Here is a 27,692-nt window from a genome sequence, read left to right as displayed (position 1 = left end):
CGGCCTCCGAGCTGTGCAGTTCTACGAAGTAGCTCCGCGTCGTGGTGTTCTTTGCCCCACAGCGTCCATTAACTTCGTAGAACTGCACAGCTCGTCGGCCGTTATCCCTTACATATGTACAGGCGGTGGTAAACACTCAAGAGTTATAGTTGTTCACAGGGCTCAATGACAGCTGAACTGGGTCAGCTGCTCCGGTAGCAAGTGGAACTCCCACAGCTTGCACAAGCCATATATACACTGTGTACATGTCCCTGGGAGAGACACTGCTGCTTGCACAGGGGCTAGATGGGAATACATGGAGCCTCGCCTCCTGTTGGCTGCGTGTCAGAGAGTTTGTGATCCACTGACAGGTGGGGGTGGTGAAGGAGTTGTGAGATGATGGCATACCCACATATGGGATCCTTGCATAGTTCTGGGTCTGCTAAAGTGGGCTGACTGTCTTGTTAGAATGGCAGTTGGCAAGGCAAGGAAGGCAGGTTAACCAACCAGATGGATATTCCGTGTTACCTGACTTTGCAATCCAGTTCACTTCTTCTCTCGATTCTTCACTAGGAAATCAGTTTTTTTGCATGCTCACAAATTGCATGCAAACTAATAATTAAAAATATAAAATGTCCTAAGATGTAATGTTGAGATACACTATATGGAGCCATACAAAGGTATTCGGACGCCTGACAATTACACCAACAGGGACTGTTTTTCAAATATGTATACTATAACGTGGAGTTGGTCCCCCTTTTACAGCTAAAACGGCTTCTACTTTTCTTGGAAGGCTTTCCACAAGATTTTGAAGTGTTTCTGTGGGAATTGGTGCCTCCGTCATTCTGTAGAGCAGGGGTGCCCACACTTTTCTGAATGGTGATCTACCTTTTAAGTGTCTGGGTCAGAATGATATACCAACTACGCACATTATGTGTCTTTTTTAAATTTACAATACCAAAACGAACACACAGTGTCATACAGGCTTTTTCACTTAGGTTTCACACTTAAATGACAAGTTGAATTCATTTACGATTGAGTTTAATTTCCATACCAACCCTGGAGTTCTGTGAGCTACTCTCATTGGCCCTGCGATCGACCAGTCGATTGCGATCGACGTATTGGGCACCCCTGCTGTAGAGCATTCATGAGGTCAAGCACTGATGTTGAATAAAAGCTTTAAATAAGTGATTTCACACTAGGTTGTTAGGAAGTGTGGAGGGAGGGAACCTGTTTCATAGAGAAAAAAAAAGATGCTGTACGCTTAAGAACAGACAGCACCTTACTATGACATGTCATAGGCTGCAGTGGCCGAGAGCTGTAGGGTCCATTTGGGATGCCCCCTCGAGTGCACCCTCTCAGTCTAGGGTAAACGAGCGAGAGTAAGATCTGACGTTCCCTCAGGGTAATACATGTGGCATACGGGAAAGGCTGAGGTATGAGCAATCTACTGCCACACAGGTGTTAAGATGCTTTACCAAAACACCTCACAATCTACTGCCACACAGGTGTTAAGATGCTTTACCAAAACACCTAATCCACTACCACACAGGTGTTAAGATGCTTTACCAAAACACCTCACAATCTACTGCCACACAGGTGTAAGATGCTTTACCAAAACACCTAATCCACTACCACACAGGTGTTAAGATGCTTTACCAAAACACCTCACAATCTACTGCCACACAGGTGTTAAGATGCTTTACCAAAACACCTAATCCACTACCACACAGGTGTTAAGATGCTTTACCAAAACACCTCACAATCTACTACCACACAGGTGTTAAGATGCTTTACCAAAACACCTCACAATCTACTGCCATACAGGTGTTAAGATGCTTTACCAAAACACCTAATCCACTACCATACAGGTGTTAAGATGCTTTACCAAAACACCTCACAATCTACTGCCACACAGGTGTAAGATGCTTTACCAAAACACCTAATCCACTACCACACAGGTGTTAAGATGCTTTACCAAAACACCTCACAATCTACTGCCATACAGGTGTTAAAATGCTTTACCAAAACACCTCACAATCTACTGCCACACAGGTGTTAAGATGCTTTACCAAAACACCTCACAATCTACTGCCACACAGGTGTTAAGATGCTTTACCAAAACACCTAATCCACTACCACACAGGTGTTAAGATGCTTTACCAAAACACCTCATAATCTACTGCCACACAGGTGTTAAAATGCTTTACCAAAACACCTAATCCACTACCACACAGGTGTTAAGATGCTTTACCAAAACACCTCACAATCTACTGCCACACAGGTGTTAAAATGCTTTACCAAAACACCTAATAATCCACTGCAACACAGGTGTTAAGATGCTTTACCAAAACACCTAATCCACTACCACACTGGTGTTAAGATGCTTTACCAAAACACCTCACAATCTACTGCCACACAGGTGTTAAGATGCTTTACCAAAACACCTAATCCACTACCACACAGGTGTTAAGATGCTTTACCAAAACACCTCACAATCTACTGCCACACAGGTGTTAAAATGCTTTACCAAAACACCTCACAATCTACTGCCACACAGGTGTTAAGATGCTTTACCAAAACCCCTAATCCACTACCACACTGGTGTTAAAATGCTTTACCAAAACACCTAATCCACTACCACACAGGTGTTAAGATGCTTTACCAAAACACCTCACAATCTACTGCCACACAGGTGTTAAGATGCTTTACCAAAACACCTCACAATCTACTGCCACACAGGTGTTAAGATGCTTTACCAAAACACCTCACAATCTACTGCCAAACAGGTGACGAGATGCTTTAACAAAACACCTAATCCACTACCACACAGGTGTTAAGATGCTTTACCAAAACACCTCATAATCTACTGCCACACAGGTGTTAACATGCTTTACCAAAACACCTAATCCACTACCACACAGGTGTTCAGATGCTTTACCAAAACACCTCATAATCTACTGCCACACAGGTGTTAAGATGCTTTACCAAAACACCTAATCCACTACCACACAGGTGTTCAGATGCTTTACCAAAACACCTAATAATCCACTACCACACAGGTGTTCAGATGCTTTACCAAAACACCTCACAATCTACTGCCATACAGGTGTTAAGATGCTTTACCAAAACACCTCACAATCTACTGCCATACAGGTGTTAAGATGCTTTACCAAAACACCTCACAATCTACTGCCAAACAGGTGTTAAGATGCTTTACCAAAACACCTCATAATCTACTGCCACACAGGTGTTAACATGCTTTACCAAAACACCTAATCCACTACCACACAGGTGTTCAGATGCTTTACCAAAACACCTCATAATCTACTGCCACACAGGTGTTAAGATGCTTTACCAAAACACCTAATCCACTACCACACAGGTGTTCAGATGCTTTACCAAAACACCTAATAATCCACTACCACACAGGTGTTCAGATGCTTTACCAAAACACCTCACAATCTACTGCCAAACAGGTGTTAAGATGCTTTACCAAAACACCTCACAATCTACTGCCACACAGGTGTTAAGATGCTTTACCAAAACACCTCACAATCTACTGCCACACAGGTGTTAAGATGCTTTACCAAAACACCTCACAATCTACTGCCAAACAGGTGACGAGATGCTTTAACAAAACACCTAATCCACTACCACACAGGTGTTAAGATGCTTTACCAAAACACCTCATAATCTACTGCCACACAGGTGTTAACATGCTTTACCAAAGCACCTAATCCACTACCACACAGGTGTTCAGATGCTTTACCAAAACACCTCATAATCTACTGCCACACAGGTGTTAAGATGCTTTACCAAAACACCTAATCCACTACCACACAGGTGTTCAGATGCTTTACCAAAACACCTAATAATCCACTACCACACAGGTGTTCAGATGCTTTACCAAAACACCTCACAATCTACTGCCATACAGGTGTTAAGATGCTTTACCAAAACACCTCACAATCTACTGCCATACAGGTGTTAAGATGCTTTACCAAAACACCTCACAATCTACTGCCAAACAGGTGACGAGATGCTTTAACAAAACACCTAATCCACTACCACACAGGTGTTAAGATGCTTTACCAAAACACCTCATAATCTACTGCCACACAGGTGTTAAAATGCTTTACCAAAACACCTAATAATCCACTGCAACACAGGTGACGAGATGCTTTGCCAAAACACCTCACAATCTACTGCCACACAGGTGACGAGATGCTTTACCAAAACACCTAATTTCAAGAATGTTTCTCCCAGAAACATTAGAGGAAGCCGTGCTGTGATAAAATGTAATGTAATGCTGGAATAAAATGCTGTAAAAATGTAACTATCACACCGCAAGTCACTATGATCCAACCTCATCAGCACTTCACTGGGTGTGTCGAGTGAGCTATCTCCTTTGTCAGTATTTTGCTGAATTAAGCCTTTGACACCTCCAGATGTAATGAAGTGACTTCCGACTTCGCTGATCATTTTCTCCCCTCTCTTTTTTTCCTAGGAGAGGCAAAGAACATTCCACCCTACCATGGACCCAACCGCATGAGGGACTGCTACTGCACTGTGAACCTGGACCAGGAAGAAGTGTTCAGAACCAAGATCATAGAGAAGTCCCTCTGGTAAGTGTGTCCCAGTTAGGCAGCTAGCTTGTAGAAGTGATCTCAATGCTAATCAGTACTACACAGCAGCCCTCTTGTTCTGTATACTTGTCAAACATAGAGATTCATTATGTGGGCTTGATTTAAATGGATGAGGTCTTAACTAAGTGACAACATCCATTTCTTTCGTGATGTCCTGCAAGGCATTTCAGTTTATCATGTCAGTATTTGTTTCCATTTTCATCACTTATCTTCAAACATAAACTCATAGGAAATGCAATGCAGGAAATTGCTGTTGTCATTGAGCTGGCTTGTTTAGCAATAGTTCAGCAATAGTTCAATAGTTGTTGGGTTTCATCAAATACCATTAGCCTACAGTGGTGGGCCGTGGGCAGGCCCGTATTAAGACTTCATGGTGCCCCTGGGCAACAGTGACTCTGGTGCCCACCTAACCCCACCCCGCAGAACACAAACCATACCTATCCACAGGGGTGTTTTAGTCCTTGAGTAGAAAAATACTTTACTTGATTGTTTTTTTTTTATACATACAGTACTTATTGCATTTTCTCGTTTATATCCCTGGGCAGTTGCCCAGTTGCCCATATGGTTAATCCGGCCGTGGCCGTGGGTTATATGGTTGGGCCTGATGTGATTATATGGATTTTAACGGTTGTAGCATTTAAACACACAGGTATTTTCAGATGAAAAGAACCACAGGAATCCATGGTTTACATGCTAGCACGCTATCTTTACCTGGCTTAAAACTAATCATGATTTTTTTTTTCCCAAAGCAATAGCACAACGAGACAAGTACAACCCTATTAGTCTACTACGGCGAAATGTTGTTTGGGCAGACAGAACTTCCCCAGCCTAAGATGGCTGCATTTACTCTCAGTCATGTTTTACCACAACAATCCAGAGAGGATTTGGTCTGCCTCATATAAATAGAACAATTTGATCACCATGATGTGTCAAACAATCAAACTTACATTTCCTATCCACTAACACTACTCAGGATGAGGCGATGGCTCTGGGGTACGATGCTCAGATTGACGCTTCAGGGAGAACAAAACAAGATGGGATCAAATCTGTTCTCTCCCCTCAACCCATGTTTCCACACTGTTTCATGGGAGTAGGAAGCAAATGTATTTTGAGAGATGCATTCATCGATAATATTCCTATATGATGGTCAAGCCCAGTCTTTGCAGGGAATTCCTATATGATGCTCAAGCCCAGTCTTTGCAGTGAATTCCTATATGATGGCGAAGCCCAGTCTTTGCAGTGGATTCCTATATGATGGCGAAGCCCAGTCTTTGCAGGGGATTCCTATATGATGGCCAAGCCCAGTATTTGCAGTGAATTCCTATATGATGGTCTGCAAAGCATTTCAGGTCCCCAACTACAGACTTTACCAAAACGCTTTGTTAGCATTACTTCTGCAGATTTGGATCCAAATCCATTAGTGGAAAGTAAAATAAATAAAGTAAGAATGTAATCAGTTTCAACGCGCTACTGCTGACAACAAAGCTTCTGTAGTTGTATCCATTAGTTATGCAGGGATAGACAACTACATTTAGTTATGCAGGTATAGACAACTACATTTAGTTACGCAGGGATAGACAACTTCATGTAGTTACGCAGGGATAGACAACTACATTTAGTTACGCAGGGATAGACAACTACATTTAGTTACGCAGGGATAGACAACTACATTTAGTTATGCAGGTATAGACAACTACATTTAGTTATGCAGGGATAGACAACTACATTTAGTTACGCAGGGATAGACAACTACATTTAGTTACGCAGGGATAGACAACTACATTTAGTTATGCAGGTATAGACAATTACATTTAGTTATGCAGGTATAGACAACTACATTTAGTTACGCAGGGATAGACAACTTCATGTAGTTATGCAGGGACAGACAACTTAATTTAGTTACGCAGGGATAGACAACTTAATTTAGTTACGCAGGGATAGACAACTACATAGTTACGCAGGGATAGACAACTTCATTTAGTTACGCAGGGATAGGCAACTTCATGTAGTTATGCAGGGATAGGCAACTACATTTAGTTACGCAGGGATAGACAACTCCATTTAGTTCTGCAGGGATAGACAACTTAATTTCTCTAAGATGGGCTCTCAAACCTTTGCAAGTCAGGCCCCCCCAAACTGTTCTGATGTACTTGGACGCCCCCCAAGTACAAGTTTCATTCCTACGGCGCCTCCATTTATGCTAAGTCTCAGCTCAATGTGAAACATGAGCCTGCATTGTTCTGCTAAGCTCCATCTTGGATAAACACAACCTGGTTGTCCAATCTTTTCTTTTTAGCGGCGCTAGTTTGGAAATCTGTCTGACGGGGTGAAAGGAGGTGAAAGGGAGGAGAATGTTTGAAGGCCACATCAGAACTTGCTCTCTTTTCTGTGCCTTACTAATGCTCATTATACCACTCATCTTTTATATTACTAACGTTTAATTAGTACTTTATGTATTTTTTATTTCTTTTAGTTGCATATTTTTTGCTTTGTTTTAATTTGATCCTTTGGATGTCTCTGAGATTCTGGAGGCACTCTGAGATTCTTTGGAATGAAAAGTGCGTTAAAAATTAAATTAATTATTAAATTATTATTATTATTATGTCACTTTTCCTTTTTGCTAAAGCACAATAAATTGCCTCTGTGCATGAAATGTGCTAAATGAACATGCCTTGCCTTGCCTTGCCTACTGTTCCTAGTCAAGACACTTTGCACAGTAATGTAGGCGCTCCAGGTGTGCACCCTTGGCTTGCATTGTATTTTTAGTGCAATGGTTTTAATCAAATTAATCTTGAATGTAATCTGAGAAGAATTCAGTGGCAAACACATAAAACTGTTGTATTGCTTTATTGGACTGTCTCCTCTAAAATGAAGATGGATACATGTAAAACTCCTTAATTAAATTCTTGAAGATCCATCTTGTCATTATTGTTAGTCAGCCAAACATTATTAACCAAATGTGGACGCTGAATTTGTGACACTGACACAAACATGACATGGGGATAACCGATGTAGTGAGACCAGTACCTGTTTGTAATGGCCCAAAATATTTTAGTTTGATTTGTTCCCATTTCAGTAACAGGAAGCCATTATTACAACAACAGCAGTTTTTTTTTATTCCAGTTTGCATCATTGCCCTCCTCTGTCTATTATTCTCCCTCTGTTCTCATTCTTCTCTTCTTGTTTTACTGCCAATGAAACCCCCCTTCTCTTTCTTCCTTGCAGCCCTTTCTATGGAGAAGACTTCTACTGTGAAATACCAAGAAGCTTCCGGCACCTTTCTTTCTACATATTTGACAGAGATGTCTTCAGAAGGGACTCCAGCATTGGTGAGGATGTTGGCAATTTCCATCATAAACTATTTCAAACAAGAAAGTATCCGCTGTTTGTGCAATGAATGCTTCTGACTGGTAAGATTCACAGAATGGCTGAATATAATCAATTCTACCATGTTTAAAAACAGACAATCGATAGTAAAGCATACCAGAATTTTGACAAAAAAACATATACAGTACATATTGACACATTTGTTGGCTCAAGATGTATAAGCCCTTGAAGAATGAGATCAGAGAAGAGTTAGAATGAATGCCCTTCTCTAAGAGACACATGCACAGTCACTCTGACGCAGTGTACATATTCCCCTCAACCACTGTCTTGGAATCCAAATGCAGAAGTACTCAATGGCCAGTACACCAGCACCTCAGTCACATGGTTTTGAGATTGCACCCTTTCAGAAATGTTGGTATGAAGGTGCATAAGAACCTTTCGAATGATTTCAGAGGTGTCCCTGAGTTCTTTTGGATACGGAACAGGAGAGCCATAGTAGTGAAAAGGTCCAGAATGGCTTCAACCACCTCACTAATCATGGGCTCCCTTCAGTGGGTCAGTGACAGTGGTGGCAATAAGGAAACTTAACATAATTCTTAGAATTAGGAATCTTAACATAATTATTAGAATTAGGAATCTTAACATAATTCTTAGAATAAGGAATCTTAATATAATTCTTAGAATAAGGAATCTTAATATAATTCTTAGAATAAGGAATCTTAATGTGTTTCTTTCGTTTAGTTACATTAATGTTAGTAAATCATTTAAAGGCCATAAATGACCACACGCTAATGAGTAATAAAGGATTTGGTTTGTTGAAACCACAGTGATACCGTTATTTGAACATGATGATGATTACAATTCAGTTATGACTGGGTTTGCTATCTTCTTCCCAGGCAAGACTTTAAAAAGGAATAAGTGTTCTTCCTCAAGAAGAAAAGCAGGCCTTGCAGAGCTGTCGTCTTCAATCACATTGGTTGTCTGGAAGACACAGAAAAGCACTAAATAAATAATATTTAACCATACAGGAGCGGAACACAAGATGGTTAGATAAGTCTTGTGCACACACGTCATTTTGTTTTTGTAAAAAGAGGAAAGGTTAGGCCTAGGACATTTTTATACAACAAGGCATTGAACAAGGTACAATATATGGATCACTGGGATTGTTTTTGTCTCAGTAGGAGAGACATTGACTTCTGCAAGTGTATGCTACAAATATAGCAATGTGGGGACGGACGGGTGTAATAACTCAACAACTAAATAAAAATGAGATATGGTAAACATTTAAACAACAACAACAAGGTACAGATACTGACAAAGCCAAATGGTCTTGTTATTCACTTTGCCTTCAACTATGTATTTAAACTGTCAAATAATTCAAATGTATTTACATATATGGTGTCATGTCACCATGCCCAACTGTTAAAGGTATAGAGACCCACTTATACAGTTATCCAGTTTGTCCAGTTGTCCAGTCCGCCCTGAGAGGAAGTCCTGTGATTCGGTCAAACTCTGCACAGACCTGTTATCAGACACACACACACCATTTAAGTGGACTCAAAGATACAGTACTTCAGAATGAGCTTCTGCTAGGTCATTTCAAATCTATGCACTTACCTGCTCTTCCATTAACAATGCCGGACATTGTGTAGGCCGGCCACCAGGAGATCTTTATTCACTATCTCCTTCCTTCAAAGTGCAAATATCAGTTCCATTTTGGAATGGATGAATGCCAGGTTGGGATGTTTCTTCTTCATTTCTTACTGTGGAGGATCTATTTCACTTGGTAGAGACGCATCAGTCTGCCCTGCTGGAATGTCAGGGAGAAAGTCCACTTCACATTCTCTTGCTTTCTTCAAACAATGCCTGGAATCTTCTGGAAGTCTTTTCTGGTTTACACAGAATTCACTGCAATCCATCAGTTGTCGTTTCTGGTGGTAATTCCCAAGCTTAAATGTGATGCTCGAGGTCCAGCTATATTAACACGTTCTCCAGCTTGGATCCTTAAGACATGGATGCTTCTCAATAAACGCAGCAGACATCAACTCGAACTGAATCACAAAGTCCAGTTTCAGTGTCAGTCTGGTTTCATTATTGAGTCCTTTTATGTTATGAGGATCCAGCACAACACTGAACAGGAGGTTCTGTGACAACAAAAGGACAAACACAGTTAAGTCAAAGCCAACTACTGAAATGCCACATTTCACAATAACTATACTGACGTGACGACCACCTTTTATAAATGTTTATAAAACCTCTTTAAGGAGATCATAGCTTTTCCCTGAACTACAGTGCCACTTTAAAGTATGTGAACCCCTTGACCACTTAGGAGTTTTCTGTTGTTTTACCATGATTTTTCATTTTTTTCATCACCAATTTTCCATAGAAGGAATGTCAGGTTTATGTTTATCATTTGCATGTACTTTTTTTAGAGGGAATTGTTTGAGTAGCCAAAAGACTACATGAAACATGGAATTAGTCCATTTCAAAAGTAAGTGAACCCCCAGGTGAATTGGTAAAGTCAAGCAGGTAACAGATTCAGTGAAACTTATTTGGGTGCTTAATTAGTCAATTAAGCAAACCGATCATCTGAGACATCCTTAGGGAAAGGTTTGGGCAACACAGATTAAAAGAGGGAGGAAACCAACCAAACTACTGTAGTGCCAAGGTTTACCCACACAGATCAACAATGCCGAAAGGAAACGAGATATCCGAGAACATCAGGAAGAAGGTTCTGACAGCCCATCAGTCTTGGGAAAGCTATAAGACCATCTCCAAAAGATTCCAGCTCCATCCATCCATCCAAGACAAATAATTTTGAAATGGAGGGCATTCAACATGACCGCATCTCTGCCTAGAAGTGGACGCCCATCAAGACCATCACCAAGAAGCACCAGAAGAAGAATAAATCAGGTAAAAGTCAACCCACACATCACCTCTAAAGAGTTTCAGACCTCTCTGGCAGCATCTGGGGTAAATGTACATGGGTCTACAATCAGACGAAAATTGAATAGACATGACATTCATGATCGAGTTGCTAGAAGGAAGCCTCTGCTCTCAAGAAAGAACAAAACTGCCCGTTTCAACTTTGCCCGAGAGCACTTGGATAAACCAAAGGCCTTCTGGAAGTCCCTTCTTTAAACAGATGAGTCCGAGATAGAATTATTTTGTCACGATCAAAACCAACAATTTTCGTCTGATTGTAGACCCATGCACATTTACCCCAGATGCTGCCAGAGAGGTCCGAAACTCTTTAGAGGTGATGTGTGGGTTGACTTTTACCTGATTTATTCTTCTTCTGGTGCTTCTTGGTGATGGTCTTGATGGGCGTCCACTTCTAGGCAGAGATGCGGTCATGTTGAATGCCCTCCATTTCAAAATGATTTGTCTTGGATGGATGGATGGAGCTGGAATCTTTTGGAGATGGTCTTATAGCTTTCCCAAGACTGATGGGCTGTCAGTACCTTATTCCTGATGTTCTCGGATATCTTGTTTCCTCTCGGCATTGTTGATCTGTGTGGGTACACCTTGGCACTACAGTAGTTTGGTTGGTTTCCTCTCTCTTTTAATCTGTGTTGCCCAAACCTTTCCCTAAGGATGTCTCAGATGATCGGTTTGCTCAATTGACTAATTATTCACCGAAATAAGTTTCACTGAATCTGTTACCTGCTTGACTTTATCAATTCAGCTGCGGGTTCACTTACTTTTGAAATGGACTAATTCCATGTTTCATGTAGTTTTTCAGCTTCTCAAACAATTTCCTCTAAACAAGTACATGCAAATGATAAACATAAACCTGACATTTCATCTATGGAAAATTGGTGATAAAAAAATGAAAAATCATGGTAGAACAACAGAAAACGCTTAAGTGCTCAAGGGGTTCACATACTTTCAAGTGGCACTGTATGTAAAATGACAGGATGATGATCATTAAGGTCCTCTGGTTCAATAATTTAAATTGTGCACATTTCAGAAACCACAGCCATGCTCAATATACCACGAGGAAAGATGAAAGACACTGTGTTAGCATTCACAAGTACACTGAGAATCCTGAAAAACTCTGGTTCACAATCTCCCTGTAAAGGTACTTTTGCTATTTTGCAGTCTTGCTATACATCTAGTGTGGGTGTTCTTATTTATGCGTTTATTTGAAAAGGGACAGTGTACATTGATAAACATTTCCCAGAAAATGTAAATGCACCGGAATTAGGTTAGCTATTTTTCATCTGTTGAACCTTGGCATGGCATGACAGAGAGATATGGACATAAAATAAATAAATAATAATAAAAAAGGATATAACTAAAAGAAATAATAAAAAAAGGTAAGCAACAGTTTGACAAAACAGTGCAGTTAAGAAAACGAATTGTAAAAACCAGACAGACATACAAAGTAAACAACAGTGTGACAAACCAGTGCAGTTAAGATAACAAATTGTAAAAACCAGACAGACAAGGTGTTTGACATGAAAATAAGTTACCATTAAGTAATGCAGTGGCCTAATAATGGTTGCAGGTTTGGTTATTTTGTATCCATTTCTTAAGTTTGTTTTTAAACACTGAAATACTGGCACACTCCCTCACATCAGTAGGGAGGGTTTTCCAAGAATTAGAGGTTGGTACTGAGAAGACTGTCTGTCCAAACGTACTGTGTCTATACTGTATAACAGTCTCCCCTGGTGACTGCCCTAGTTGCCAAGCCATTGCCATCCTTCAGCTTTATAAACTAATTTAATGGTGGAGGTGCCAGCCCATGTATTATTAAAAAAATGAGACAGGCATCTAAAAAGTGTAAGAAACTGTCAAATTTTAATAAGTTATACTTTGTTGTTATATGGCAGTGGTGATAGCTGAATAGGTTTCTGGTCTAGAGTTTTTTTCCCCTGATATGGCTTGCTAGCTAAATAGCACAGAGATGGTCCTAATATGTTTGCAACCATTTTAGCTAACAACATAATTTATTAGCTGACTATAAGGCAACATTAATTGTTTTTCCAATAAAAAGCAGCAATAAGGAGTTCTTTTCCAAAACTAGCAAGATAACTACCTAAAATGCATGCAAAAACCTTGCAAACACCACCATCAGCCCAGTTGACACTGATAGAAGCTTGCCAACACACTAACATGTGTCTTTTGGCAGTATAGCTGGCAATGTCATGCTGTGAAAGCTTTTCTTCCATTTTTGCAGGGTATTCCAGCCCGGTACACAGAACTACATAGGGCATATCCTGGATGGCTAGTGGGAAAGACACAGGTGGTTATCTGTCCTTCACATACTCATGCGCTATCAAAATGAATTTGAGGATGGTACCACAACTACTTGCCTATACAACCATACCTCAAAAAGTGTATATTGTTGTACAATAAGCTTTAGTTAACGTTGCACAGAGGTAGTAGTCACTCTTACATTTAGTTTCTGGTCACCACAACATGGTGCCATCGCAGACACTTGCTTGAATTCGTCCATTGCAAAGAAGGGTAAGGTAAGCAAGGAGGGAGACAGTGCGCATGTGTGGTGACAGAGACAGAACACTTTAAATAAGAATCTTATCTAATTTCTCACAATTTAAATAGACCAATAATTTGTCATTAATATGAAGGATAATATGAAACTTTATCAAATTATGGCAGATCTGGATAGACATGATTTTCTTGAAAAGAATAATGGCATGGAATGTCTTATATTCACCAATAGTTTAGAAGTGAAGGTAGTAAAACTATGCCAAATAGAGCTAAGGCCTGTAAAAGTACAAAATAGCTGTGTGCTTTTGCTGTGTGCTGCTCCTGGCTACTCTGTCACTCTTTCAAAAGGGTTCAGTTATCTGATGAGTAAGGTCAACGTCTGCATAAGAAAGGCAACAAATTCCATTGGGGAACTGTGGAAGGACTGAAGTAAGAGAAACGTGAAAAAAATCTAGCTAACTTTTTGAGTTTTATTCGTCGTAAAATTAGTATAATTTAAAAGTGTTTAAAAGTGTTTTTCTGGACATCAAATGTAGGATGAGTTGTGTGTGTGTGTGTATGTGCGTGTGTGTGTACCTGCGCGCGTGTGTGTGTGTGTACGTGCGCGTGTGTGTGTGTGTGTGTGTGTACGTGCGTGTGTGTACAGTATGTGCATGTGTGTGTGTGTGTGTGGGTGTGTGTGTGGACGTGCTTGGACGTGCGTGTACACATGTTGAGTAAATCTCAGTGCGATAGGGGTAGAAGGACATGACATTATTTTGCAAGAAACTTTTGTCTCTCTGTCTTTCTGTCTTCTTTGGTGTCTCTCTCTCTCTTTCTGTCTTCTTTGGTGTCTCTCTCTCTCTTTCTGTCTTCTTTGGTGTCTCTGTCTCTTTCTGTCCTTTTGTCTCTCTGTCTTTCTGTCTTCTTTGGTGTAATGAAGCAAATGCCAATCTATTATTGGTCAATCGTCCTGGTTTTTCGTATTCACTGAACTAGATGGGAGCTTTCATTCACACAGACACACACGCACACATACAAACATAGACTTACAAAAATATTTTAAAATCATTTCTTGTGACTATTGTCTTTATGTGAAGTATATTAGAATTCATATTTACACACACAAACACCATATACGTAAGTTAACACAATTTCAATTCCAAGTTTAATTTGTAATGTTCTAATCCATTCTGTCTGTCTCATTACAGGTAAGGTTGCGGTGAAGAAAGAGGACCTACAGAAATACCATGGAAAAGACACCTGGTTCCCTCTGCAACCAGTCAGTGCTGACTCGGAAGTTCAGGTGAATCCCAACACCGCACCGCACCACACCGCACCGCACCACACCGCAGCGCAGCGCAGCGCAGCGCAACGCAACGCAACGCAACGCAACGCAACGCAACGCAACGCAACGCAACGCACCGCACCACACCACACCACACCACACTACACATGACATAGACACAAACAACCACCAACCCTCACACCATACCACACAACACAGCACAAAGACACAAACACCCACCAACTCTTTCACCACACCACACCACACCACACAACACAACGCATAGACACAAACAAACACCAACTCTCACACCACACCACACCACAGCACACCACAGCACACCACACCACACCACACCACACAACACAACGCATAGACACAAACAAACACCAACTCTCACACCACACCACACCACACCACAGCACACCACACCACACCACACCACACCACACCACACCACACCACACCACACCACCACACCACACAACACATAGACACAAACACCCACCAACTCTCACACAACACCACACCACACAACACAACACCTAGACACAAACACCCACCAACTCTCTCCTTCTTGAGCAATTTGATGCCTTGTCGGTAATGCCATGTCAGTGAGGCCTAACAACGAGCACTCTCCCCTGTATGTGTGTGTGTTCCGTGAAGCAGAGCAGAACCTCAACAAACAGAGAGTGTATAGACCACAAACAAAGCATCAAAGTCACAAGGACAGGATACCAAAAGTCTCCTTCAGGCAAGACAGAGGAGAGCCATTTTGTATTTAGGTCATTCTCATATGTCTGGTTCAACAGCAAGTTATTTACACAGAAAAGAGGAGCACACAGTTCATTTAAAAACAATCATTTCAAACTTTGTAAACCAGTTTGCGTATTTAATCAAAGTATTTAATTTAATCAAATCCACTTTGAACAACTTTGTGATAAATACTTCTGAGTGTAGCGATTCAAAGAGTGTTAATTATAAGGAGTTACTTTGCACACACACATATTTATATATTTATATAATTGCCAGGTAGAATATTTAAATCAAATAGAAGAGAAGCAAAGACCACAAAAATTAATGAAAGTGTGAATTATTAACATTTCAGCCCTTGTCTATATGTTCTCTACACACATTGGAGGTGTGAGATCTGCTTCTAAGAATAAAGAAGTACTGTATGTGTATGGTACAGTGGCAGTAATGTTTTTGAATAAGGAAGTGCTGTGTGTGTATGGTACAGTGGCAGTGATGTTTTTGAATAAGGAAGTGCTGTGTGTGTATGGTACAGTGGCAGTGATGTTTTTGTGTTTGTTTGTTTTTCCAGGGAAAAGTTCACCTTGAGTTGCGTCTCAGTGAGGTCATCACAGACAGCGGGGCTGTCTGTCACAAACTGGCCACACGGTGAGTGAGATAAGCTAAATATATGAAGAGATTGAATCGTCTTGGCTACTCTTACAGTAATATGTTATCTGCTGGAGGGATGTACAGGTATAGGGAAAGGCAATGGGGTAATGGTAAAAGGTTTCGTCTCCTCAAAGTTCTGATGACAGACCCCACCACTAATAAATATACAAAGTGCGATCAAAAAGTTATAAGATTGTGCCTATAAAAAAAACATAAAACCCAAATGCCATTGCACTACAGTTTATCTCATTTGTGTCAAATGTTCTCCCTCAGAAGCCTCATAATTTGACAGAGAATGCACAACCGACTTCAACTGCGCCACAAAAGCCTTTGGCAGCTCCGTCATGACAACGGGCCGTTCATAGTGCATTGGAACACGCACAAGTTTCACACAGACTTAGGTCAAAGGGAGAATACACGTAGGCTACAAATCACTACTCACCTCTTCACTTACTTTCCCACTATATTTTACAGACCTCTCGGATCTTTCATATTAGGGCCCTGAATGTGCATACTAAACTATGCATAACTAAAAACTGTAAATAAATAAAATCTTCAATATTTCCTAGAATAGGGGCTTTGAGCATTATGCCATTGGCAGCGATCTTTTGGAGCTTTGTTATCCACTAGGTTGGGAAAAAAAAATTCAGCCACTGTATATTGTAGGATCTGAATGACACCGGCAGGCAAAAACTGTGACTGTCTGAACTTTGCCATGAATGCAGACTGTCACAGGAGGTAGACCACAGTTAGTATACAGCTATCCATTACATGCCTCTCAGCCACTGGTGTTAATGATCAGGAACTGGAGGAATGTGTGCAGTTGTATGACTTCAGAGTAAAACTGCTTCCCCCATGGAATTAGGAAGGCAGATAATAGTCCATATTTCATATTGCTTTGTGCAGGAGCAGTTATCTAGACAGATGTGCTATTTTAACACACACTATTTATTTTCATCTGTATGACATAATGTGATTGAGAAACCACTGTCTTGAAGAACTGCCGTTTAATTATCTTTTTGTGTGCTGTGTGTGTGTGCTGTGTGTGCTGTGTGTGCTGTGTGTGTGTGCTGTGTGTGTGTGTGTGCTGTTTCTGTGCTGTGTGCTGTGTGTGTCTGTGCTGTGTGTGTGTGTGTGTGTGTGCTGTGTGTGTGTGTGCTGTGTTTGTGTGTGCTGTGTGTGTGTGCTGTGTGTGTGCGCTGTGTGTGTGTGTGCTGTGTGTGTGTGCTGTGTGTGTGTGTGCTGTGTGTGTGTGCCGTGTGTGTGTGTGCTGTGTGTGTGTGTGCTGTGTGTTTGTGCTGTGTGTGTGTGTGTGTGTGTGTGTGTGTGTGTGTGTGTGTGTGTGTGTGCCGTGTGTGTGTGCCGTGTGTGTGTGCCGTGTGTTTGTGCCATGTGTGTGTGTGTGTGTTTGTGCCGTGTGTGTGTGTGTGTGTGTTTGTGCCGTGTGTGTGTGCCGTGTGTGTGTGCCGTGTGTGTGTGCCGTGTGTGTGTGCTATGTGTTTGTGCTGTGTGTGTGTGCTGTGTGTGTGTGCTGTGTGTGTGTGCTATGTGTTTGTGCTGTGTGTGTGTGCTGTGTGTGTGTGCTATGTGTTTGTGCTGTGTGTGTGTGCTGTGTGTGTGTGCTGTGTGTGTGTTATGTGTTTGTGCTGTGTGTGTGTGCTGTGTGTGTGTGCTGTGTGTTGTATCACAGGGTACTGGAGTGCCACGGCCTACCCATCGTCAATGGACAGTGTGATCCTTATGCTGCTGTGTCCTTGCTTGGGCCCTCCAGGTGAGAGGCAGCCCTGCCACAGCTCCTTAGAGGCAGCCTTAGACATCCCTGTTGCACTTTAACTGTGTGTGTGTGTGTGTGTGTGTGTGTGTGTGTGTGTGTGTGTGCTGTGTTTGTGTGTGTGTGTGTGTGCTGTGTGTGCTGTGTGTGTGTGGTGTGTGTGTGTGCTGTGTGTGCTGTGTGTGTGTGGTGTGTGTGTTGTGTGTGTGTGCTGTGTCCTTGCTTGGGCCCTCCAGGGAGAGAGGCAGCCCTGCCACCGCTCCCTAGAGGCAGCCTTAGAGATCCCTGTTGCACTTTAACTGTACAGAATTACCAAATAACTACAATAAAGTCTATTTGTACTAAGGTTTTGGCTCATCTATGTTAACATTTTCAAATTACTAACTGTCTGTGTTTAAGACACTCGTATAACAAGGGACACAAGGACTATCAATATTGCAGTCTTTAAGAACGAATATTTAACTTTGAAAGCAACCCAATGGCATGTGTCACATACACCTTAACATTCATGTGGCCACTTCTTTGACCATTAATTCCCTGTTTCACTTTCTTGCCAAGATCGGAGGCGAAGAAGACTAAAGTTAAGAGGAAAACCAATAATCCTCAGTTTGACGAAGTATTTTATTTTGAGGTGAGTGTTTTGGTTTGAAATTGCCTTTGTCCCTTTTTTTTTAAGTAACATTATGCAACAATTTTGCCTTAAAATAACAGCTTCAAAATAATTTAGCTGACACTGACTTAATATTTAATACTGACTGAATACGGAGAATGGCATATGTGTTACTGCCCCAGCACGCCTGGTGCACCTTTGCGGGACCGCCTCACACAACAACAACTAGACCCATGAGCTATAAGAGGAAGCTAGTGCAGTATTGTCTGTATGGACATCATGACAGAGGTGATGAGGAAACAAAGGAAAACATGGATAAGAAAAGAAAAAGAGACAGTTAAAAGAGTCAGTCTCAGAATGGATTTTACTCGTTGGCGAGAGCTAAAAGTTACAAAAGGATACAAGTCAGATGCCAAGCTAGGCTTCTTTCTGTTAGCCTAGTCAGTAAAAACGTATTAGCTGCCATGTCATGTTGCTACGTTATGTTGTGCTTTAATGTTTTAATGAAATGATGAGGTGTAATATTGTGCTGCTAAAAGCTGCCAGTAGCTGATTACACATGATGAAAAAAGTTATTTAATGTTAAATCACTGACAAAGCTGTGTCTGTCTAGGTGACGAGACCCCTCAGCTACACCAGAAGACACTTTGATGTGGAAGAGGAGGATGTAGACAAGCTGGCCCTGCGGTGAGTTGCACTGTTGGGCTGTGAAGTTATGTTGGTGGTGATGTTTATGAGTGGAGTTTGGGGGTTCTGTGCGTTGTTCCCAGTGACTGTGACGTGTGGTGTAATACACTGGTGGTTGAGATGCAGACTTGATTCTGTATTATGTGCGTCAGGGTGGACTTGTGGAATGCCAGCAACCTGAAGTTTGGAGATGAGTTCCTTGGGGGGGTACGAGTGCCATTGAGGGTACTGGGACAGGCAGGAACCCATGATGCATGGTGAGTCCTATGTCTGTTTTAAGAGCTCTGTCTGTCAGTTAGTGTGTTTGTCAGTTAGTGTGTCTGTCATAAGAGTTGTGTCTGTCAGTAAGTATGTCGTTTGTGGGGTTGTCTTAACTATTGTTTCCTCGTAGGTACTTCCTGCAACCAAGGGACAATGGCAATAAACCTGTGAAGGCAGATGACTTGGGCTCGCTGAGGCTTAACATCGTTTACACAGAGGACCATGTCTTCCCCTCCGAGCACTACAGCCCGCTCCGGGACCTAGTGCTGCACTCAGCTTCTGTGGAGGTGGAGTTGTGCTCAAGCATATAGTATTATTTTATATTATGTGGAGTTGTGCTCAAGCATATAGTATTATTTTATATTATGTGGAGTTGTGCTCAAGCATATAGTATTTTATATTATGTGGAGTTGTGCTCAAGCATATAGTATTTTATATTATGTGGAGTTGTGCTCAAGCATACAGTATTTTATATTATGTGGAGGTGTAGTTGTGTGATCAAGCATATAGTATTTTATATTATGTGGAGGTGGAGTTGTGTGATCAAGCATATAGTATTTTATATTATGTGGAGGTGGAGTTGTGTGCTCAAGCATATAGTATTTTATATTATGTGGAGGTGTAGTTGTGTCCTCAAGCATATAGTATTTTATATTATATGGAGGTGGAGTTGTGTGATCAAGCATATTTTCTGTTAAACATGTATCGGTATCATAAGGTGCCATACAGCCGCGGAAAAAATTAAGAGACCACTTCAAAATTATCAGTTTCTCTGGTTTTACTATTTATTGGTATGTGTTAAAGTAAAATGTACATTTTTGTTTTATTCTATAACCTACTGGCAACATTCCTTCCAAATTTCAAATACAAATATTGTCATTTAGATCATTTATTTGCAGAAAAATGACAATTGGTCAAAATAGCAAAAAGATGCAGTGTCTTCAGATCTTGAATAATGCAAAGAAAACAAGCTCATATTCATTTTTAAACTACACAATACTAATGCTTTAACTTAGGAAGAGTTCAGAAATCAATATTTGGTGGAATAACCTTGATTTAAAATCACAACTTTCATGTGTCTTGGCATGCTCTCCACCAGTCTTTCACATTGCCGTTGGGTGACTTTATGCTACTCCTGGCGCAAGAATTCAAGCAGCTCGGCTTCTTTTCATGGCTTGTGACCATCCATCTTCCTCTTGATCACATTTCAGAGGTTTTTTATGGGATTCAGGTCTCGAAATTGGGCTGGCCATGACAGGGCCCTGATCTGGTGATACTCCATCCACACCTTTACTGGCCTGGCTGTGTGGCATGGAGCATTGCCCTGCTGGAAAAAACACTTCTCAGAGTTGGGGAACATTGTCAGAGCAAAAGGAAGCAAGTTTTTCTTCCGGGACAACGTTGTACTTTGCCTGGCTGAGGTTTGTAAAAGACCATAAGGATTGAACCAAAGCGGACTGGAGGGTCTCCTAGTTCATCTTCTCTGATGAGTCCAATTTCACAGTAGGTGCAAGACTCTGTGGCTTGTAGGCCTCTCCAGGTCTCCGTCTAACCATCAGACGACCATGTGTTGGGCAAAGCTGAAAATTGGACTCATCAACACCACCAAATATTGATTTCTGAACTCTTCCTAAGTTAAAGCATAAGTATTGTGTACCGTAATTTTCGGACTATAAGCCGCGACTTTTTCCCCATTTTTCGACCCTGCGGCTAATATAACAGTGCGGCTTGTCTATGGATTTTTACAGCTAACGGCCACTAGGGGGAAAGCGAAATCTTTTTAGAAAAAAATTAAAATTAAAAATGTTTAGGCTACCATCCACAATGTTTACACATTTGCTTCAACACGCTGAAGTAGCCGCGAAGCAGACTTCTACCGCGAGTGGTACGAGACAGAACGACAGCGAGAAAGACGGACATTGCGAGCGCAAGACAGTTTGTGAGACACCCTCATTATGGAAAAAAACGTAGAAATGCATATGATGCAGCGTTTAAGTTAAAGGCAGTCAATTTGGCAGTAAACCAAGGAAATAGAACCGCTGCACGTAACCTTGGAATCAACGAGTCAATGGTGAGACGTTGGAGACGCCAGCAGGAAGAATTGTCTCAATGCAAAAAGTCAAAAAAAGCTTTCAGAGGTCACAAAAGCAAATGGCCCGAACTTGAAGACTCGAAGATTGGGTGAACACTCAAAGAACAGACGGCCGAGGAGTTTCCACCGTGCAGATCCGATTGAAGGCCAAAACAGTCGCCACCGAAATGAAAATTGAACATTTTAGAGGTGGACCATCCTGGTGTTTCAGATTTATGAAGCGAAAGGGACTGTCCATCAGGGCGCGGACGACTGTGTGCCAGCAACTCCCTCCCGACTACCAAGAAAAAATAACAAACTTTGGCGAATTCACACAAAGAAAGATAGAGGAATATTCTATCGGACCGGACCAGATCATAAATATGGATGAAGTGCCGTTAACATTTGACCTGCCTCTCACTAGGACAGTTAACAAGAAAGGTGAATCGTCCGTCACGTTGAGAACCACTGGACACGAGCGAACAAATTTCACTTGTGTTCTTGGCTGCACAGCATCAGGAGTGAAGCTTCCGCCAATGGTGATTTTTAAGAGGACTACAATGCCAAAAGAAAAGATCCCAAACGGCATCTCCTTTAAAGTCAACAAGAAAGGGTGGATGATGGAAAGCGTAATGAAGGAGTGGCTGAATGAGTGCTATGTCAAACGCCCTGGAGGATACTTTCGGCAAAAAAAAGCTTTGCTCGTTTTGGACAGTATGAGGGCGCATATCACAGATTCGGTTAAAGCAGCCATCAAGAGCACAAACTCCGTTCCAGCTGTGATTCCTGGGGGCACAACGAAGCATCTGCAGCCACTGGACATCAGTGTCAATCGTGCGTTCAAAGTGGCACTACGCGTTCAGTGGGAGGCGTGGATGACGAGCGGCGAGAAATCGTTCACCAAAACGGGTCGCATGAGAAAAGCCACTTTCACACAAGTTTGCGAGTGGATCCTGATGGCGTGGAGGAGTGTGAAAAAATCCACAATCACCAACGGGTTCAGAAAGGCTGGACTGCTGCGTGATGGAGAGGAGGACGCCGCCACACCTGAGGCCTTTCAGAGGCTGTTCGATTCCGACAGTGACGAAGAGGAGTTCGTTGGTTTTGAGAGCGACATCGAAAGAGAGGGGAGAGTGGCTGACGAAGCCCTGAACCTGTTTGTTTCCGACACTGAAGATGAGGACTTTTGTGGTTTTAGTACGGAGGAAGAAGACGAAGATGAGGATTAATGACTTGACTTTTCTGGTTACAGCCGTGTACTTCACCAAAGATGAAGAGGAGGGTTACGGTAGGCTAATAACGTATTTTAAGCAGCCGTGTTACTGCAATTTTAGGTTTACTGTCGTGTTACAGGCACTTTATTTGTTGATGATCTTTATGAAGATGAAGAGGAGGATTACGGTATTAACTTTTCTGGTAGGCTGATAACCGTATATTTTAAGCAGCCGTGTTACTGCAATTTAGACTTACTGTCGTGTTACAGGCACTTTATTTGTTGTTGTAGCTTTATGTTCTGTAGCTTCTGTAGCTACTATTGCACTAAATGGTTGAAAACGTTATGCAAATATGCAACTTGTTTGTTCAAATGTTAATAAATGGGAGCCTCCCCAAACAGTTGCCTCTTTCCCGACAATCCCCTCTGTGCACGAACCATATGGTAATTAAACATAAAAAACTTGCGGCTTATAGTCCGGTGCGGCTTGTATATGTACAAATTGTGCAATTTAGCTTCTGCGGCTTATATTCAGATGCGGCTAATAGTCCGGAAAGTACGGTAGTTTAAAAATGAATATGAGCTTGTTTTCTTTGCATTATTCGAGATCTGAAGACACTGGATCTTTTTTGCTATTTTGACCAATTGTCATTTTTCTGCAAATAAATGATCTAAATGACAATATTTTTATTTGAAATTTGGTAGGAATGTTGCCAGTAGGTTATAGAATAAAACAAAAATGTACATTTTACTTTAACACATACCAATAAATAGTAAAACCAGAGAAACTGATAATTTTGAAGTGGTCTCTTAATTTTTTCCGCGGCTGTATATAGATCTGTGCATTACATACCAGTGTGTTAGTGTGTGAATGCTCTTTTTCTTTCTGTTGTAGCCTTAAAGGTGCAGTCTGCAATTCTGGCGAAGGTTTGTTGTTATTGGTGCTCAACAGACAATCAAATGGCACCCATCCCCTCCATGCTCCTGAAGCAGTGTGTGGATTGACTTGAGTAGTTAGAGGACCATGAGGAGCAGTTCTGAATTTGACAGAAAGTGTACTGGATTAGAATTACATACTGCACCTTTAAGTAGTGTTATCAGTAAAGGCACTGTATGTGTGGTGTTTGTAGACATTAAGGGCCTGATTAACTAACATTGCTCCAATAACATTGCGCAATTTACCACACAGTGTTTTTCCACATTTTCCGTGGTATTTATGAAACCTGGGCAATCAGCGCCTTACTCCGCCCTTTAGTGTTATTTAGCGCACCGTTAAAAGACGGGAGAAATCGCCTGCATGGTACTGCCACCATGGAGATTCGAGGTTTTGCGAAGAGGAGATAGATATATTGGTTCACGTTCGCTCAATCACTGAACCTGATTCAATGTGCGCGCGGTTATATTGTTGTTCTGCTGCCGATGCTGGGTTCGGTATAGGTGTCATTATCCATGGCTGTTGGGGATACCCGCCATCACCTACGGCGGGATGTTTAAAAGAACACGATTATAAAGAATATGCTATTGGGTGGCATTAATACATAAACTGTCTAATATAACAATATAGATGTGTACATGGCGAGATTAATCATTTCTACAAGGGACATGGGTTCACTACAATATATCCCCACTGAAACAAATACATTTACCAAGTAGCCAGGCCTCTCCAAAATCCCTGTTAATCAATCTTGGATAGATGGCACTATTCCGGAAGATAAAACTGTCATGGACAGATCCAGGGTATTTGGCTCTCACGTTAGTAATGGTCATGTTGGCATCACATATGACCTGGACATTCATTGAATATGTGTGCTTTCTGTTTTGGTAAATGTGTTTGTGGATTGAAGGTGGGACTGTTTGGATGTGGGTGCAATCAATGCCTCCATTTACGTTCGGAAAGTTTGCAATTTGAAAAAAGTCCTGTTTGATGTCTCTAATTTCAGCTATCGTAGTGGGGAAATGTATATATTGACCAGTGCGCCGTAGCAATGCGTCGAGTACCTGGGTGAATATTTGGCTGAGTGAAGGCTGAGATATACCAACTGCTGATGCTATAACTGTTTGAAGTGATCCGGAGGCCAATATTTGCAATGTTGCCAGGAGTTTAACAACTGATGGAATGGAATGTGATCGCCGGGTGGAGGGTACGATGTCGTCTGTCGATCTGGTTCAGAAATTGTAGTATTGCGTGGCTGGTTAACCTGTACCGTCTAATGATTTCTGATTCGCTTAACTGGGGAAAAGTGTTATTCGTGTTGAAAAAATTATTTCTGCGCGTTGTCTTTGTGTGTGTGTGTTCGCCTTGTTCTAATAACTGCTGCCATATCAAAGTTTTCAGACTCACCCAAAGTTTAAGACAAACCCGCAAATTAGAGACGCACTCTCGCCAGGCAGTTTTAGTAAATACCACGGAATACATAATTAGGCGCACTTAACGCCTCTCTTTGCGGCACACACCCACGTTTCCTTATACCCTCCCACCTCTTTGCGGCTCACACCCAGAGAGCGGTAATATGTGCTTCTACTCAAATACGCCTCCTTTGTAAATACCGTTTTATGTTTACACCCGCTATTTTACGCCTGAAATGGGCACAATCCTGTTAAATCAGGTAAATCAGGCCCTAAATGTCTCCATTTCAATAAAGATGAACAGTAGTGAACCTGGTTGAACTGAATGAATTGAGCCTGTATGGGAGTATTAACACCTCGTCTCCTTGCTGTAGCCTGTGTCAGCATCAGCAGCTCATATCCTGGGGGAGGTGTGCAGAGAGAAACAGGAGGCCGCTATCCCCCTGGTGCGCCTTTTCCTGCACTGCGGAAAGATCGTGCCTTTTGTCAGCGCCATCGCCCAGGCCGAGGTCAGCCGAACCCAGTGAGTCTCACATACCACCGAACACAGTTCTCCAAGTGTGTATATAGTGTCTTACATACCACCAAACACAATTCCCCAAGTGTGTGTATAGTGTCTTACATACCACCGAACACAGTTCTCCAAGAGTGTATATAGTGTCTTGATACCACCAAACACAATTCCCCAAGTGTGTATATAGTGTCTTACATACCACCGAACACAATTCCCCAAGTGTGTATATAGTGTCTTACATACCACCAAACACAATTCCCCAAGTGTGTGTATAGTGTCTTACATACCACCGAACACAGTTCTCCAAGTGTGTATATAGTGTCTTGATACCACCAAACACAATTCCCCAAGTGTGTATATAGTGTCTTACATACCACCGAACACAATTCCCCAAGTGTGTATATAGTGTCTTACATACCACCAAACACAATTCCCCAAGTGTGTATATAGTGCCTTGCACCTAGTTTTACCTGTGAGGGAGGAGATGTCTACCAGTGAACAAATGTTAGTTAACGCATGTGACTCCAATGCCAGAGGGCAACGAGCACCGCAAACAAGCTTTGACCAGCAGCAAACGTGCCGTGAGAGTTTCTCTTTCCATTCGCACAAAGCAGGGCACAGTCAAGCAGATATGGGTTGAGTAATGAGTGGAGGTGGCAATGATGACATTCTTTATTAGCCAGTTACAAAGATTCGTCTATACCTTATTAACCACACACAATAGTAATACAGAGCTCAGCAAGTGTTCTACAGTGGAGGATATTTAGAGGTGTCTAGGTGTTGCTTTGAAGGAAGTCATTTATACACGGAACGAACTGTCTGTTCATGGACACACCCCAGCATGCACTGACCCAGCCAGGTTCAGGCTCAGAAACGTGCTCGTGTTATGAAAGTACCAAAATGATGTTAGTAAATGACCTTGAGGTCACGAACAATGTACTTTGCATTGTTTCCAGCCTCGTTGCCCATCAATGACATCAGGGTCCATATTGATGCTGATAATAACAGTGTCATGCTATTGTAGGGACCCCAACACCATCTTCAGAGGAAACTCACTCACATCCAAATGCATCGATGAAACCATGAAACTAGCAGGGATGCACTATTTGCAGGTCACGTTGAAACCTATCATTGATGAGGTGAGGTCATTTCATCTTAAAAGGTTTTTAATTGTTAAAATTACAAAATGTACAAAATGAAAATAAATTAAACCAAAATTATTGACAAAAATGATTTCTCTAAACTCCCTTTAAGGCTCTCTCACACATTGTACTTCACATGCTTAATTTCTTCTTTGTCTATTTACCTCCATTTGAATTAACTTTTCTTCTGATTTTGAGCAGATCTGCGCAGATCGCAAGCCCTGTGAGATTGACCCCGTCAAATTGAAGGAATCAGAAAGCCTGGAGACCAACAGAGTGAGTGTGCATGAGTGTGTTTTTCCAAGTAATTATTGAACTTTATTATAAAGGTCAGTGAAATGTTTTGTTTGTTTTGTTCAAAGTAGGTGTGTTAGCGAGAGAGAGACATGCACATGCAGATTCAATAATGATAACTGCAATCGGCTTGCTGCAATGGAAGTCTTGTTTCAACTAGATAAACTATAAAACATAGTCCCTCTTGTTAATTAAATCAAGACTATTTAGTCCCTTCAGGGATTTGCCATCACACACAATCATACAAGGTTCAAGGTTAGACAGAGATGTATTGTTATACATAAGTGGCAATAATTTACCTCTTGTTAATTAAATCAAGACTATTTAGTCCCTTCAGGGATTTGCCATCACACACAATCATACAAGGTTCAAGGTTAGACAGAGATGTATTGTTATACATAAGTGGCAATAATTTACCTCTTGTTAATTAAATCAAGACTATTTAGTCCCTTCAGGGATTTGCCATCACACACAATCATACAAGGTTCAAGGTTAGACAGAGATGTATTGTTATACATAAGTGGCAATAATTTACCTCTTGTTAATTAAATCAAGACTATTTAGTCCCTTCAGGGATTTGCCATCACACACAATCATACAAGGTTCAAGGTTAGACAGAGATGTATTGTTATACATAAGTGGCAATAATTTACCTCTTGTTAATTAAATCAAGACTATTTAGTCCCTTCAGGGATTT

General features: G+C 41.4%; 1 protein-coding gene across 2 annotated transcripts in view; it reads left to right on the top strand.

Moving 5' to 3' along the window:
* rasa3 (RAS p21 protein activator 3) overlaps positions 1-27,692 on the top strand; it is a 61,245-nt gene that overhangs the window by 15,089 nt on the left and 18,464 nt on the right. For both annotated transcript variants that reach the window (XM_080833860.1, XM_080833859.1), the window contains exons 2-13: positions 4,490-4,607; positions 7,854-7,957; positions 14,606-14,700; positions 16,007-16,083; positions 17,777-17,857; positions 18,416-18,488; positions 19,081-19,154; positions 19,307-19,411; positions 19,546-19,702; positions 25,420-25,568; positions 26,584-26,698; positions 26,903-26,977. In XM_080833860.1, coding sequence (XP_080689986.1) covers positions 4,490-4,607; positions 7,854-7,957; positions 14,606-14,700; positions 16,007-16,083; positions 17,777-17,857; positions 18,416-18,488; positions 19,081-19,154; positions 19,307-19,411; positions 19,546-19,702; positions 25,420-25,568; positions 26,584-26,698; positions 26,903-26,977 — 1,223 coding nt within the window. The remainder of the gene's footprint in view (positions 1-4,489; positions 4,608-7,853; positions 7,958-14,605; positions 14,701-16,006; positions 16,084-17,776; positions 17,858-18,415; positions 18,489-19,080; positions 19,155-19,306; positions 19,412-19,545; positions 19,703-25,419; positions 25,569-26,583; positions 26,699-26,902; positions 26,978-27,692) is intronic.

This window comes from Sprattus sprattus (assembly GCF_963457725.1).
Source record: "Sprattus sprattus genome assembly, chromosome: 3".
In the NCBI taxonomy this organism is placed as follows: domain Eukaryota; kingdom Metazoa; phylum Chordata; class Actinopteri; order Clupeiformes; family Clupeidae; genus Sprattus; species Sprattus sprattus.
The sequence above is the reverse complement of the archived record's forward strand: the minus strand, read 5'-3'. Positions and strand labels throughout refer to the sequence as shown.